Source organism: Hemitrygon akajei, chromosome 2 (genome assembly GCF_048418815.1).
Source record: "Hemitrygon akajei chromosome 2, sHemAka1.3, whole genome shotgun sequence".
Classification (NCBI taxonomy): domain Eukaryota; kingdom Metazoa; phylum Chordata; class Chondrichthyes; order Myliobatiformes; family Dasyatidae; genus Hemitrygon; species Hemitrygon akajei.
Genome location: NC_133125.1, coordinates 208191941 through 208207195, shown reverse-complemented (window position 1 = coordinate 208207195; position 15255 = coordinate 208191941). Strand labels below are relative to the sequence as shown.

The window sequence follows — 15255 nt, the reverse complement described above, 5'->3', positions numbered from 1 at the left end:
CCATCTGCCATTCATCTCTCTCCTAATGGTCCCCATTATCGTCTCCTTTACTGATTAGATTCCTTCACACATCCTCCTTGTTCCATCGCCCTCTCAATTTATCCTCTGCGTCTGACTTCAGCACTGTCACCCAACCCCAGCCCACACCCCCAGCCCTCCCTCCCCTGCCTGGAACAACCTGCCGACCATTTTTCACCCCTCCTCAGTCCACAGTCACCTCAGACTCCTATCTCATCACTCCCGTTCTCCTCTGTATAATGGCCATCTCCCTTCTCCACTCTCAGTCCTGATGTAGGGTTTCAACCCGAAATGTTGACCATCCCTTTCCTCTCACAGGTACTGCTTAACACACTCAGTTCCTCCAGAAGATTGTGCGAGGCCTGATTATTGGATATGTTTAAGGTGGAGTTAGATAAAATTTTGAAAGATGGAGAAATTGAGGTTTTGGGGAACTGGTACAGAAGAGGAATTGATGCCGGTATCGATCAGTCACTGTCACATTGAATGAAGGGCCTGTTCCTGTGCTGTACTGTTCTATGTTCTCTGTTTAGAAGAATGAGAGGAGATCTCAGAGAATCACAAAATTCTTCCCAGGCTCAACAGACGGGATGCAGGGAGGATGTTTCCCCTGTGTGAGGAGTTGAGGGTCAGGGGTCACTCAGGATGGGGTGAACCCTCAGAGGATAGTGTATCTTTGGAATTCTCTGCACCGGAGGGTTGTGGGGTCTCAGTCATTCAGTCATTTAAAGTCAGAGTATTCGTCGTACAGCACAGAATTGGGCCCTTCTACCCATCACCTCTGTGCCAACCTATTTACCTATCTACACTCATCCCATTGGCCAGCATTAGGTCAGTCTCTTTCTGTGCCTTGAAACAGGACAATTTACAGTGATCAATTAGGCAACTACCGGGTATGTCTTTGTTCTGTGGGAGGAATCTAAAGCACCCGGAGGAAACCCACATGTTCATGGGGAGAACGTATATCCTCCTTACTGACAGCACTGGAATTGAACTCCAAACTCCTGAACGCCTCGAGGTGTAACAGCGTTGCACAATCTGCTGTGTTACCATGGTGCCCATGGTTTTCCCAAGGTTATAACAGAACTTTGATCATCTGGACCAGTGAACCATAGAATGGCAAATGGATTTTAATTCAGAGAAAGGTGGGTTTTGAGAAGGCAAACCGGGACAGGATTTGCACAGCAATAGGTGGGGCCCTGGGAAGTGATGTAGAACAGACAGACCAGAAGGTGATTACCTTTATCAGTCAGTGTACTGGGATGTTATGTCTGTACAAGACACTGATTGGAGGACTGTGTACAGTTCTGGTTACCTTGCTGTAGGAAGGATGCCATTAAACTATGAGAATGTTACCGAGACTGCAGGGTTTGGATTATAAGGAGAGTCTGGATAGGCTGGGACTTACTCACTGAAGCTTAAGAGGTTGCCAGAGAATTCTGTAGATTTGGGTATAGTTACAATGATTGAATGGACATCTGGAGTTGGACATGGGTAGGAAAGGTTTAGACCATAACACTAAAATATATAGGAGCAGAAATAGGCCATTTGGCCCAAGGAATCTGCTCTGCTATTTCATCATGGCTGCTCCATTTTTCCTCTCAGCCTCAATCTTCTGCTTTCTCCTGTATCCTTTCATGTCCTGACCAATCAAAAATCTGTCAACCTCTGCCATAAGGTCTTGGCCTCCACAGCCACAAGTCTCAAAAAGACCCCTCTATTCTGAGGCCACGTCCTCTGATCTTAGACTCACCCACCAAAGGAAGCATCCTTTCTGCATCCACTCTATCAAGGTCTTTCAACGTTCGATAGGTTTCAATTAGGTCAGTCCTCATTCTTCTGATTGCTAGTGAATACAAGTCCAGAGCCATCAAACACTCTTCATATAACAAGCCATTTAAACATGAAGTCATTTTTGTGAACTTCCTCTGAACCCCCTCTAGTGCCAGCACATCCTTTCTAAGGTAGATGTCAATCAGCCACTGTTGTATCCATGCTAGTAACTTTCCTGTAATGCCATAGGCTCTTAACTTGTTAAGCAGCCTCATGTGTGTCACCTTGTCAAAAGCCTTCTGAAATCTAAGTACAAAACATGAACTGATTCTCCTTTGTCTACCATGCACGCTATATCTGAGGTAAGACTAACTGGCCTATAATTTCCTTTCTTCTGCCTGTCTTCCTTCTTGAAAAGTGGAGTGGCACTTGCAATGTTCCAGTATTCCAGAACCATTCCAGAATCTAGAGATTCTTGAAAGGTGATTATTAACGGCTCCACAATCTCTTCAGCCACCACTTTCAGAACTCTGGGATGTACACCATCTGGTCCAGGTGTCTTACCTACCTTCAAACCTTTTACTTTCCCAAGATACTTCTCCCCAGTAATGGTAACTTTACACATTTCATACCCCCTTACACAATGGAGTTTCCACAACACTGCTAGTGTCTTTCACAGTGAAGATGATGGAAAATACTCATTCAGTTCATCCACCATTTCTTGTCCCCCATTACTTCCTTCCCAGCATCATTTTCCAGTGGTCCAATATCCACTCTCACTTCTCTTTCACACTTTATGTATCCAAAGTAACTTTTGGTATCCTCTTTAACATTGTTGGCTAGCTTAGTTTTGTATTCCATGGTTTCCTTCTTAATGACTTTTTAATGACCTTTTTAGTTCTGTTGGTTTCTAAAAGCTTCCCGGTCCTCTAACTTCCCACTAATTTTTGCTCTACTATATGCCCTGTCTTTAGTACGTATATTGGCATTGACTTCTCTTGTTAACCACAGGTGTTTCATATTTCCTTTAGAGTACTTTTTTTTCCTCTGTGGGATATACTGTGCCTTATGAATTGCTTTCAGAAATTTTAGCCATTACTGCTCTGCCATCATCCCTGCCAGTGTTCTTTTCTAATCAAATCTGGCCAACTCCTCTCTCATGCCTCAGTAATTCCCTTTACACCACTGTAATACTGATATATCTAACTTTTGCTTCTTCCTAAATTTCAGGGTGAATTCGATCATATGATGATCACTTGCCCCGAGGGTTTCTTTTACCTTAAACTCTCTAATCAATTCTGATTCATTGCACCACACCCAATCCAGAATAGCTGATTCCCTAGTGGTCTCTACTATGAGGTGTTCTAAAAAGCCATCTCACAACCACTCTAGAAATTACCCCTTCTGGAATACAGCACCAACCTAATTTTCCCAATCTATCTGGGCCAGACAGGCAATTCTGTGGATGCAGGAAAAAAGCACAGATGGTAGTTTGCCTCCCAAATGCCAGGGTCCAGGAAGTTTCTGATTGTGTCCATGATATCCTGAAGTGGGAAGGAGAACAGCCAGAGGTCGTGGTACCAACGACATAGGCAGGAAAAGGGAGGAGGTCCTGAAAGCAGTCTACAGGGAGTTAGGAAGGAAGTTGAGAAGCAGGGCCACAAAGATAGACATCTTGGGATTACTGCCTGTGCCACGTGACAGTGAGTATAGGAATAGAATGAGGTGGAGGATAAATGCGTGGCTGAGGGATTGGAGCAGGGTACAGGGATTCAGATTTCTGGATCGTTTGGGACCTCTTTTGGGGCAGGAGTGACCTGTACAAAAAGGACAGGTTGCACTTGAATCCCAGGGGGATCAATATCCTGGCGGGGAGAATTGGTGAGAGTTTAAACTAGGATTGCTGGGGAGTGGGAACCAAACTGAAGAGACTGAGGAAGAGGTGGTTGACTCACAAATAGAGAAGGGTTGGAATCAGTGCAAGAGGGAGGATAGGCAGGTGACCAAGAAGGGACGCACTCAGACCGATGGTTGGAGATGTGTCTATTTTAATGCAAAGTGGATGAGCTTAGAGCATGGATCAGCACTTGGAGCTATAATGTTGTGGCCATTACAGAGACTTGGATGGCTCAGGGGCAGGAATGCTTACTTCACATGCCAGGCTTTAGATGTTTCAGAAGAGACAGGGAGGGAGGCAAAAGAGGTGGGAGCATGGCACTGTTGTTCTGAGATAGAGTCACGGCTGTAGAAAAAGAGGAAGATATGGAGGGATTGTAAACGGAGTCTCTGTGGGTGGAAGTTAGGAACAAGAAAGAGTCAATAACTCTACTGGGTGCTTTTTATAGAACACCCAATAGTAAAAGGGACATTGAGAAGCAGATAGGGAGATAGATTCTGGAAAGGTATAATAATAACAGAGTGGTTGTAGTGGGAGATTTTCCCCAATTTCCCAAATATCGATTGACATGTCCCTAGGGCGAGGGGCTTAGATTGGGTGGAGTTTGTTAGGTGTGTTCAAGGAGGTTTCTTGATACAATGTGTAGATAAGCCGACAAGAGGAGAGGCTGTACTTGATCTGGTATTGGGAAATGAACCTGTTCAGGTGTCAGATCTCTCAGTGGGAGAGCATTTTGGAGATAGTGATCAAAACTCTGTCTCCTTTACCATAGCATTGGAGAGGATTAGGAACAGACAAGTTAGGAAAGTGTTTATTTGAAGTAAGGAGGAACATGTGGCTATCAGGCAGGAACTTGGAAGCATAAATTGGAAACAGATGTTCTCAGGGAAATGCATGGAAGAAATGTGACAAATGTTCAGAGGAGTTCTGAATAGGTACATTCCAATGAGACATGGAAAGGATGATAGGATACAGGAACCGTGGTGTGCAAAAGCTGTTGTAAATCTAGTGTATGGGGTGTCAGGGAGGGGTAGCACCTCTGGTGGGGGAACATGGTGTGTCCTTATCAAGGCGGTTAGTTCACCTTTGGTCCCCACCTGGCGCTCAGCTCTCACCTGTGGCTCCCTGTAGCTGTTTACATGCGACAGTGGCCACACCCCGGGCAACGGCTTCAACAAGCCGGCTAAACCAGGTGAGGGTAGCCGAGGGGTCTCAAACCCTCAGTGAGATAGGGAGTTGTCTATCCCAGCATGTGAAGACAGACTCCGGCAGATTGAGTGGACAAGACCAATGGAAGGCCCAACGATCGAGAAGGCGGTCTCTGCAAACGTCGTGGAACACGTAAAGCAGTACAAGACACAGAAGACGTCCTGGTTATCCATTGCGCCTAGTCCCATCTCCAGCCATCTTGACTCTTGTATTGCCACTGGATCCAGATGGGAATTGGGAAGAGAGAGTGAGGCTGACACTGCGCAACTCTCCCTCACTTAAATCCAAATCAAGCCCTAGTCTCAACACCGTCATAATGGTGTCGAGGTCCTCACCGACGTCGACAATGGACGAATACAAATCTAGTCAAGAAGAAAAGAAGAGCTTACAAAAAGTTCAAAAAGCTAGGTAATGATAAAGAGCTAGAAGATTATAAGGCTAGCAGGAAGGAGCTCAAGAAAGAAATTAGGAGAGCCAGAAGGGGCCATGAGAAGGCCTTGGCGGACAGGATTAAGGAAAACCCCAAGGCATTCTACAAGTTTGTGAAAAGCAAGAGGATAAAATGCAAGAGAATAGGACCAATCAAGAGTGTTAGTAGAAAAGTGTGTATGGAGCCGGAGGAGATAGCGGAGGTACTTAATGAGTACTTTGCTTCAGCATTCACTACAGAAAAGGATCTTGGTAATTGTAGGGATGACTTACAGTGGACTGAAAAGATTGAGTATATAGACATAAAGAAAGAGGATGTACTGGAGTTTTTGTCAACTTATTACATTGCAACACATCCTGTTGACTGCAAGATTGCCCTATCATCAGCCTCTCCTGGCTAGGAGTCCCACAACACACTGCCTCTGTCTGTAAACCTCATCTTTAGCACTAGCACTGTGGTTCCCATCCCCTGGCGAATTACTTTAAACAACTCCAGCAAACCTGCCCAGAAGGATATTGGACCCCCTCGGGTTCAGGTGTAACCTGTCCCTTTTGTAAACTTTGTACCTTCCCCAGAAGGGATCCCAATGATCCATTAATCTGAACCCTTGCCCCTGCACCAGTTCATCAGCCACACCTTCACTGGCCAAATCATCCTATTCTTACCCTGACTGGCATGTGGCACAGGCAGCAGTCCAGAGGTTACTACCTTGGAGGTCCTGTGTCTCAGCTTTCTACTAGCTCCCTAAAATCTTGCTCCTCACCTTGTCTAACAATGTCAATGGTGCCAATATGTACCTAAACTTGTGGCTGCTCACCCTCGCCCTTGAGTATATCATGGATACGAACCGAGTTGTCCCCGAACCTGGCACCAGGGAGGCAACATACTATCTGAACATCCACAGAATCTCATCTCTGTTCCTCTGACTATGGAATCTCCTATCAACATACAGCCATCTTCCCCTCTGTTCTTCTGAGCCACAGCACCAGATTCATGACAGAGACCCAGTCAAGGTGGCTTTCCCCCCTAAGAGACCCAGTCAAGGTGGCTTTCCCCCCGGTAGGTCGTCCCCCTCAGCAGATCTAATGTTGTATACTTATGGTTGAGGGGAATGGTTGTGCATTTTCCTTTCTTTTCCTAACGCTCACCCTCTTACCTGCCTACTGTAACCTAGGAGCTATGAGCTCCCTGTATGAACCAAAGGTCATTGAGCTGCAGCTCCAGTTCATTCATTCATTCATTCTCTCAGGAGCTGCAGACTGGAGGTCTCCCAAATCTCACACCTCCCACACAGTACAAAACACTGCTCAGGAACTATTCTCACTGCACTAGCTCGAGGAATAATGGGTAAATGTAGTCAAATGGGACTAGTTCATCAAAACAACTTGGGTAGCACGAATGAATTTGGTCGAAAAGCGTACCAGTCCTCCTCTGAAAATGCCTCCAGAATTCACACACCCCTTCCTCATCTGGATCCAGTTGTAGCTCCTTTCTTTCCACACGCCCTTTGCCAGTGGCTATCTCCCGTCTTTCTTTGCATTCATTGGGAATAGTCTCAACCTGAAACACTGACTCCCCATCTCCCGTCACATATGCTGCTTGACGCGAGGATACCCTCTGGTATTTTGTGTGTGTTGATCGGGAAAAATCCACTCTCCATGTCAAGTAAATTCTCGGGGAGATACATCCCCGAGGTTGTCCATCCGCTGTGTTTGGGTAAAACCCCGGGAAAGGGTCCTGTCACCACCAGACTGTGCCTGAGGCCTAGCAGCCTCTCCCCCGGTCCCGGGGCCGCGCTGCCTGAGTCTCCCCCCGATCCCCGGGGACTCTCTAATTCTCTGCTTCTCCCCCCAGTCTCTGTCACCCTGGATGTGGAAATGGCGCATCCGCAGCTCGAGGTGTCTGAGGATCGGAAGAGTGTGAGACGGACCGGGGCCCGGAGGAACCTCCCTGACACCGGGAAGAGGTTCACAGCCTGGCCTTGTGTGCTGGGATCAGAGGGATTCACATCGGGGAGACATTACTGGGAGGTGGAGGTGACGGGGAATCGGTGGTGGGATCTGGGAGTTGCCGCAGAGTCTGTGGAGAGGAAGGGAGGGGTCGCACAGAGTCCGGAGACCGGATTCTGGACCATCAGGCGGGTTGATCATGTGATGTGGGTTCTCACCTCCCCTGAGTCCCGTCTCCCTGCCGTTCCCATCCCCGAGAGGGTGGGAGTTTATCTCAGTTACGAGTCCGGGACAGTTTCATTTTACAACGCGGAGACCAAGTCCCATCTCCACACCTTCACTGGGAATAAATTCACGGGGAAACTTTATCCTTTCTTCAGGATTGGATATGAATACCAGTGGCTGAGAATCTGCTCCAGTTCCGCTCCAGGTCTGTAAACGGGTGGGTCCCAGGACAGGCATCAGGACTAAGTCAGTGTAAATATACATGTGCGGAGAGTGAAATTGTCATGGTCCGGTCCATGAAATTCGCATTCTGGTTCATGGTCCGGTCCGTGGACTTTGGACTCCGGGTCTTCCGGCTGTCCCTTGTTTCAGTAGGGCTTAATCATAGGTACCTGATGCTTGTCTTGGGGCTGGGAATATGTAGCCCTGGGTTTGAGTGTGGGTGCTGGTTCGTCTCGTCAGTATCCTGTCCTTGTCTCCGTTGAGTAAACCAAGCCATCTTTGCTGTTACCCTGAGGCTGGACTGTTCCCTTCCCTTCCCCTTCTGAATCCCTGACAGTTTCCTCGGAGTCATCCTGGCCTGGTGTCCAAGGAAGGGGCCCGGCCCTGTGCTCTAAGATGGAGTACCTCGTCCTGCCCAGGAAAGCCTCAAAGAACCCAAGCCTTGTCCAGTTCTAAAGCCATGTCATGTCTTCACCTAGTTCCGGGGTCTGAGCCCGAGTCAAGACCCAGGTTCTGGGTCCTTGTCCAGTCTCTGGCTCGGAGTCTAAGCCCAGGCTCCTAGTTCTTAGTTCCTTGTCCTGGTCCTGCTTTCCTAGCCAAAGTCCTAGTTTTTGTCCCAGCTCCTAGTCCGTGTCCAGACCCATCCCTAATTCTAGGCCAGTCCAGTTCCCAGTACTTCAGTGTCTGTGTCTTGTATTTGGGTCCGTTCCCAATGCCACACCCCCCTTATGACAGAAATAAAAACGATATGAGACTTATCGATCCGTTAATTTTAATGTGTTAACGGCATCCGTCAACATAACAAAAACACTGTGGATTCAGCACGACACTCAAAATGCTGGAGGAACTCAGCAGGCCAGGCAGCATCTATTGAAAAGAGTAAACAGTCAATGTTTTGGACTGAGACACTTCATGAGGACTGAAGAAAAAGAGATGATGTCAGGATAAGAAGGTGGGGGAGGCGAGGAATAAATACAAGGCAAAGATGAGAGGTGAAACCTGAAAGGAGAGAGGAGTGAAGTAAGGAGCTGAGAAGTTGATTGGTGGAAGAGATACAGGGCTGGAGAAGTGGGAATCTGATAGGAGAGGACAGGCGGCCATGGAAGAAAGGGAAGGGGAGGAGCACCAGAGGGAGGCGATGTGCAGGTTAGGAGTTAATTTGAGAGAGGGAAATGGGAATGGTGACGTGGGAGGAGGGGATAGCATTACCCGAAGTTCGAGAACTTGATGTTCCTGCCATTAGGTTCAAGGCTACTAAGATGGTATATTAGGTGTTGCTCTTCCAACCTGAGTATGGTCCCATTGAGATAGTAGAGGAGGCCACGGCCTGACATTTTGGAATGGGAATGGGAAGTGGAATTAAAATGCGTGGCCACTGGGAGATCCTGCTCTTTCTGGCAGATGGATCGTAAGTGCTCGGTGAAGCAGTCTTCCAATCTACTTTGCGCCTCACCGTTGTACAGGAGGCCACGCTAGGACCACCAGACACAGGAGATGATCCGAACAGATTTGCAGGTGAAAATGTCACCTCACCTGGAAGGGACCCTGAATGGTAGTGAGGGAGGAGGTGTACAGGTAGGTGTAGCAATTGGTCCACTTGCAAGGATAGTGCCAGGAGGGACAAATGAACATGGGGGTATTGTAGGAAGAGATCACTGTGGAAAAAGAAAGTGGGTCACAACCCTTGGGTATTCTTGGCTAACATGAAAAATAAAAATAGGAGGTTATTAAGTTGGAGTCTGTTGTTACAGGAATTCATTATTAAAATACAACATGTAAAGGGGAGTGACAATGTAGTTGCTGATTGTTTATCTAGATGTTAATTTGAAAGTGTATCTGTATTATTCTTGTAGTTAAGACCACTTCTGTATTTTGTCAAACTCTGTAATTCAGTAATATGCTTTATTAGTTAATTTTCACTCTGGTGAAAATTTCCAGAAAGATGGAGGTGTTAGGAGTGATGAACAGACCTGATGGTCAATGAGGTGCAGAGTTAACCATTCCCAACCCCCCTCCTGAGAACTATGAACTATTGCTGTTGCTATGCTGCTCATGAGAGAGAGAGATGAAACACAGGCAAGAACATCTGCTACAGATAAGAGGGGGAGAGAGACTGTTGATTTACTGACTCTTCCTGGATTATTTACCTTCCACTACAAGGACTTTACTTTGCTCGTTAACATTCCTCAGGAGATAGTAGGAGTGGCCTGATTTGATGGACACAGTCATTCAGAGTTGATGGATAGCTGAGACCCCGTAAGTGGGGATAAAAGACAGGTCTGGAGAGACACCTTTCAGACACACCAGTGGACACTGATTGAGTGTTGGGAACCCACAGAAAGGTGGGGGCTTCAGAGACCGAACCAGGAGATCGGTCAGTAAAGCTCACAGTGTAATGGCAGGACCGGTGGGGACTTGTGTGTGTGTCCACTCATGCCAGAGCGATGAGTCCACCATAGAAGAATGATCAAGCTGAAGACCAGAGGGGTCATAACTGAATAACCACAACGACACGATGGATTAAGAAAGCCACAAAAGGTTTGTCTGCCGCAGCTGTTGCAGTTACATCTTGCTCTCTCTCTCTTTTCAACAATTTCAAAACAACAACCATAACCACCTCAGCATTTATGAACTGAACTCTATACTTTCCTATGACAATTCATTTACCCCTAGACATCGATAGAGCTTGTTTATTATTGCTTATTATGATTCCTACACTTTTAGATTTATTACTGCTAACTTGTTTTATATGTATATTTGCATTTTTGATATTGTATTGTGTAGTTTACTAATAAACACCTTTAGTTTGGTAACACCAGACTCCAACGGATTCTTCTTTCTCTGCTGGTCAGACACCCAGTTACGGGGTATGTAACACTACGTTGTTGGCACGTTAAGTATATTTGATGATCGGACACAATCATATTTCTGTATGCAGTTTCTGATGCAGACGGTGCTCACAACATGAAGTTTGCAATGATTTGTCTGCAGATTTTAGAACTGGCTTATTAATACTGTTTTTATTGAAGAAATTATTCATTCACTATGTCAAATTCCAAAGAAGCAAAGTGTGTGAAGTGCAAAAGAACTGCTAGTTCATTTAAAGCAGAATTGCTTAATGGAACAGTAGAAACTGCTACACTGAAAGCTCACGAAGTCAGGAACAGGCAGTGATGAAAAATATTTAAGTACAATACGGAAAATGGTGTTAGCTGCTTGTATTATCACAATCCAAAAGAGTTTTTATTTGGACTGTCTATGCAAGTAAGTGTAGATAAGGTATATTCGAGCTTCTATGAGATAGAGAATGGGACCCCACAAGACAGTATATATAGTCCTTTATTATTTAATATTATGATTAATGATATTTTCTTTGAGATAGGTCCTGGGCTGGGTAAATCACTTTTTGCAGATGGTGGAGCTTTATAGATCAGAGGTAGAAATTTCAACATAACTGTATAGAGGATGCAATTAGTGATTAATAAGGTCGAATAATGGGCAATTAGATGTGAGTTTATGCTTTCAGTAGCTAAAACACAAGCTGTATGTTTTACAAGGAGGATCAATAGACATGCACTTATTTTGTAATTATATAGTCAAACTCTTAAAGAAGTGTCAGCGATAAGATTTCTTGGCATGTGGTTGGACAAGAAGCTGACAAGGAAGCACCATATCAGTAAAATAATTGACAAATGTAAAGGGGCATTAAGTATCCTTAAATATGGAGATCCTGGGCTGTCCAGACATAAAGATCCCCCTCTCCGCCTCCACGGATGTGGTCCAAAGGAACGCGAAGCAGTACATTTGGCATTAGCTTGGCTGCAGGGGCTGCTGGGAGGTGACGTAATACATCATCCAACCACCTTAGGGGCTCCACTCCGGATTTGTGTGGGGTTTACTCCTTAGCCTTCGCTTCTCCCAAAGATACCCACAAGGCAGTGGGATCCATAACCCTGGATAGGGGACCATACTGGTTACTGTCAGCCGGAGCCAGCTGAGCCCGCGACTCCTGTAAGTCAGGGTCGACACGCCCTGTAGTAGAAGTACATATGGAGTCAGAATTACAGGTAACAATAATGAAACGTCTTAGCATTTATCAGTATTCACTACAGAGTTGGTTGTCATCATTTTGGTCTTACAGTGGGTGGAGGAAATCTGTCCTTGCAAATTTATAATTTGTTCAGATTTTTTTTGGTTTTGACTAGTCTTAAAACAGGTCGTTTTTGCAGTTGGTCGGATTTAATGCTGGAAACTCTTAAAACTTTATTTCATATTCAAAGTATTGGTCTTCATTTCTGCTTCTTATTGGTCCCTGCACACAGAGGTGTTGAGGGGAATGAGTGGGTTGATTGTTTGGGCAAAAAAGCTGTTAAACATTCATCTGTGGATTTAGACCTTCCACTGAGCAAATCAGAAATCAGGGTTGGTGGGGCTTAAAGTTGGGGGATTATGGCAAGACACGGGAGACACCTTTACAGAATACATAAAACTGTTGGATTGATGGGGGTGGGGTAGACAAGAAGGAAGGAATTATATTGACTCTACTTAGAATTGGGCATACTATGCTGAGCATCGCTCGGGGATGTGTCATCATGAAACAGCTGAACACATTCTTTAACAATGTGAAGCATATTAGGTCGAAAGGAAGCAAATGCAGGCAGCACTACTATCTTTGGGGGTTGACAGTTTTCATTGAAAAACTTTACTAAGTTATGAAATTGATATTAATTTAATTCACAATATTGTCTTTTATTAGCCCTATAGGGCTCTTAGGATCATTTAGTTTTCATTTGATAAAGAACAGTCAGTGCAGTCTAATTTCCTCCTGAAGCATAATCTCAGCCATCTCTTGTCTCCACTGATATTGCTTGACCCACTGAGTTCTCTCAGTAATTTAATTTTCGCTCCTGAGTTCAGGACTTTGTCAATCCAGCTGATGGATCTGAGACAGTTCAGTTCATTGTAGTGCCACTTTCAGCCAGATGATGTGGACGACGAGTGGCCCAAAGATCTGTGTAGTTTAAATCACAAACAAGAAATACAGATGCTGGAAATCAGAGCAACACTCACACACAAAATGTTGGAGGCACTCAACAGGCCAGGCAGCATCTATGGAAAAAAAAAGCACAGTCTATGTTTCGGGCTGAAAGGACAGGAGAAAAAAAAAGTTGAGCTGTAGATTTGAAAGGATGAGAGTGAGAAACACTAGATAGGTGAAACATTGTGGAGGGGGTGGGGGTGGGGGTGGGGCAAACACCTGGGCAGTTGATTGGTTGAAGAGACATGGAAGAAAGAAAATATGGAGAGAGGGGGAGGAGCACCAGGGGAGACAATGGGTGGGTAAGGTGATAACATGAGTGAGGGAAAAGTATGTAGTTTCATGGTGCAGGAGCCCTGTCTGCTGCTGGAAACCAGTTCTGCAGGAAGAGCAGAAACAAAATGCTGTAACTCGGCTGGAACAGGGACAGAATTTTTGTTTATGAAATGTGGCATTGGTAGCAGGACCAACATTTACTGCCCAAAAGAAAGTCGAAATGAGGTACCTGCCGATCACTCACACACAGAGATCCAAACCCAGGAAAGGCTGCCTCCAGGGTTCTGACTCAAGTATTTGGCCCTGGACTCACAGAATCACTGATATCAAGACCCAGGCTTGCTAACTCCTGGATTTTGAGCTCTGACTTCAAACTCCGGATTCCCCGACTTCGGGGTATCCAACTCAGGACTCAATGATCACAGGGCATTGAACTCGGGGCCTCCAATCCTGGAGCTCACAGATTCATAAGAACATAAAAACTAGCCAGGGGTAGTAGACCATCTGGCCAACTGAGCTTGCTCCGTCATTCAATAAGATCATCACTGATCTGACCACGGACTTATCCCCGTAACCCTTAATTACCCTACTATGCAAAAAATCTATCCAACCTTGTCGGAAATATATTTACTGGGGCAGCCTCCACTGCTTCATTGGGCAGAGAGTTCCACAGATTCGCCAATCTCTGAGAAAAGCAGTTCCTCCTCATCTCCACCTAAATTTAGTGGAAATGACTTTCCTGTCTCTATCTTATCTATCCTTTTCATAATTTTATACGTTTTTATAAGATATCCTATCATTCTTCTGAATTCCAGCGAGTTCAATCCCAGGCAACTCAATCTCTCCTCATAGTCTCACCCCCTCATCTCTGGAATCAATCTGGTGAACCTCTGTACTGCCTCCAAAGCCAGTATATCCTTCCTCAAGGAAGCAGAGCAGAACTGCATGCAGTAATCCAGATTCAGCCTCACCAGTCCCATATGCAGTTGCAGCATAACCTTCCTGCTCTTAAATTGAACCCTTCTAGCAATGTAGGTCATCATTTTCTTGTCTTTATGGTAGCCTGCTGCACCTGCAAACCAACCTTTTGCAATTCATGCACAAGCACTCCCGAGACCTTTTGCACAGCAGAATGCTGCACTCTTTTAACATTTAAATGATAATCTGATCTTCCATTTTTCCTTCCAGAGTGGATGTCCTCCCATTTACCAATATTGTACTCCATCTGCCAGAACCCGAGATGACAGTAGCGAACACAAGGTATATGGTGGGAAGGTTAAGGAACAGTGGAAGAATTTCAAAGATATTTTTCACAGTTGTCAACAAAAGTATATTCCAGCTAAAAGCAAGGACAGTAAGGGTGGAGAGAGCCAACCTCGGATGACTAAGGAAATAAACGAAGGCGCCAAACTAAAAGCTCACGCATACAAAGTCGCCAAGAGTAGTGGGAAACTAGAATATTGGGAAAACTTTAAAAAGCAGCAAAGAACCACTAAGCGAGCAATAAAGAAAGGGAAGATAGAGTATGAAAATAAACTAGCACATATGAAAAGAGATAGTAAAAGTTTTATATTTATAGTGGAAAATGGTGACTAAACTGAATGTAGGTCCCTTGGAGGACGAGAAGGGGGAATTGATTATTGAGTAATGAGGAAATGCAGAAGCTTGGAACAACTATTTTATGTCAGTTTTCATGGTGGAGGACACATGTAACATTCCTAGGAGAGATGTTATGGATGCGATGGGAGATGAGGAGCTCAATACAATTGTTATTCCCAAAGAGGTAGTACTGAGCAAACTTGTGGGTCTGAAGATAGATAAGTTCCCTGCTCCGGATGGAACGCATCCTAGAGCATTGAAAAAAATGGCAGATGTTATCGTAGAGGCTTTGCTAATAATTCACTAAAATTCTCTGGACACTGGGCAGGCCCCAGCAGATTGGATTACGGTGAATGCCATACCACTGTTCAAAAAATTATGTAGGCAAAAGGCAGGTAAATATAGGCCAGTTAAGTTAACATCTGTAGTTGAGAAAATGCTTGAAGCTAACATTAAAGAAATAGCGAGGCATCTGGAAATAAATGGATCCATCAGGCAGACGCAGCATGGATTCAGCAAAGGCAGGTCCTGTTTGACAAACTTCCTGGAGTCTTTGAAGATATAAAGAGTGCAATGGGTAGAAAGGGAACAGATGGACAATTTTTACTTGGATTTGCAG

At 45.2% G+C, this 15255-nt stretch overlaps 1 protein-coding gene across 1 annotated transcript in view; it reads left to right on the top strand.

Annotated features, from left to right (window-relative positions):
• The window catches only part of LOC140722216 (uncharacterized), a 140737-nt gene that overhangs the window by 110199 nt on the left and 15283 nt on the right, over window positions 1–15255 (top strand). The window contains exon 19 of the mRNA XM_073037009.1: window positions 7182–7706. Coding sequence (XP_072893110.1) covers window positions 7182–7706 — 525 coding nt within the window. The remainder of the gene's footprint in view (window positions 1–7181; window positions 7707–15255) is intronic.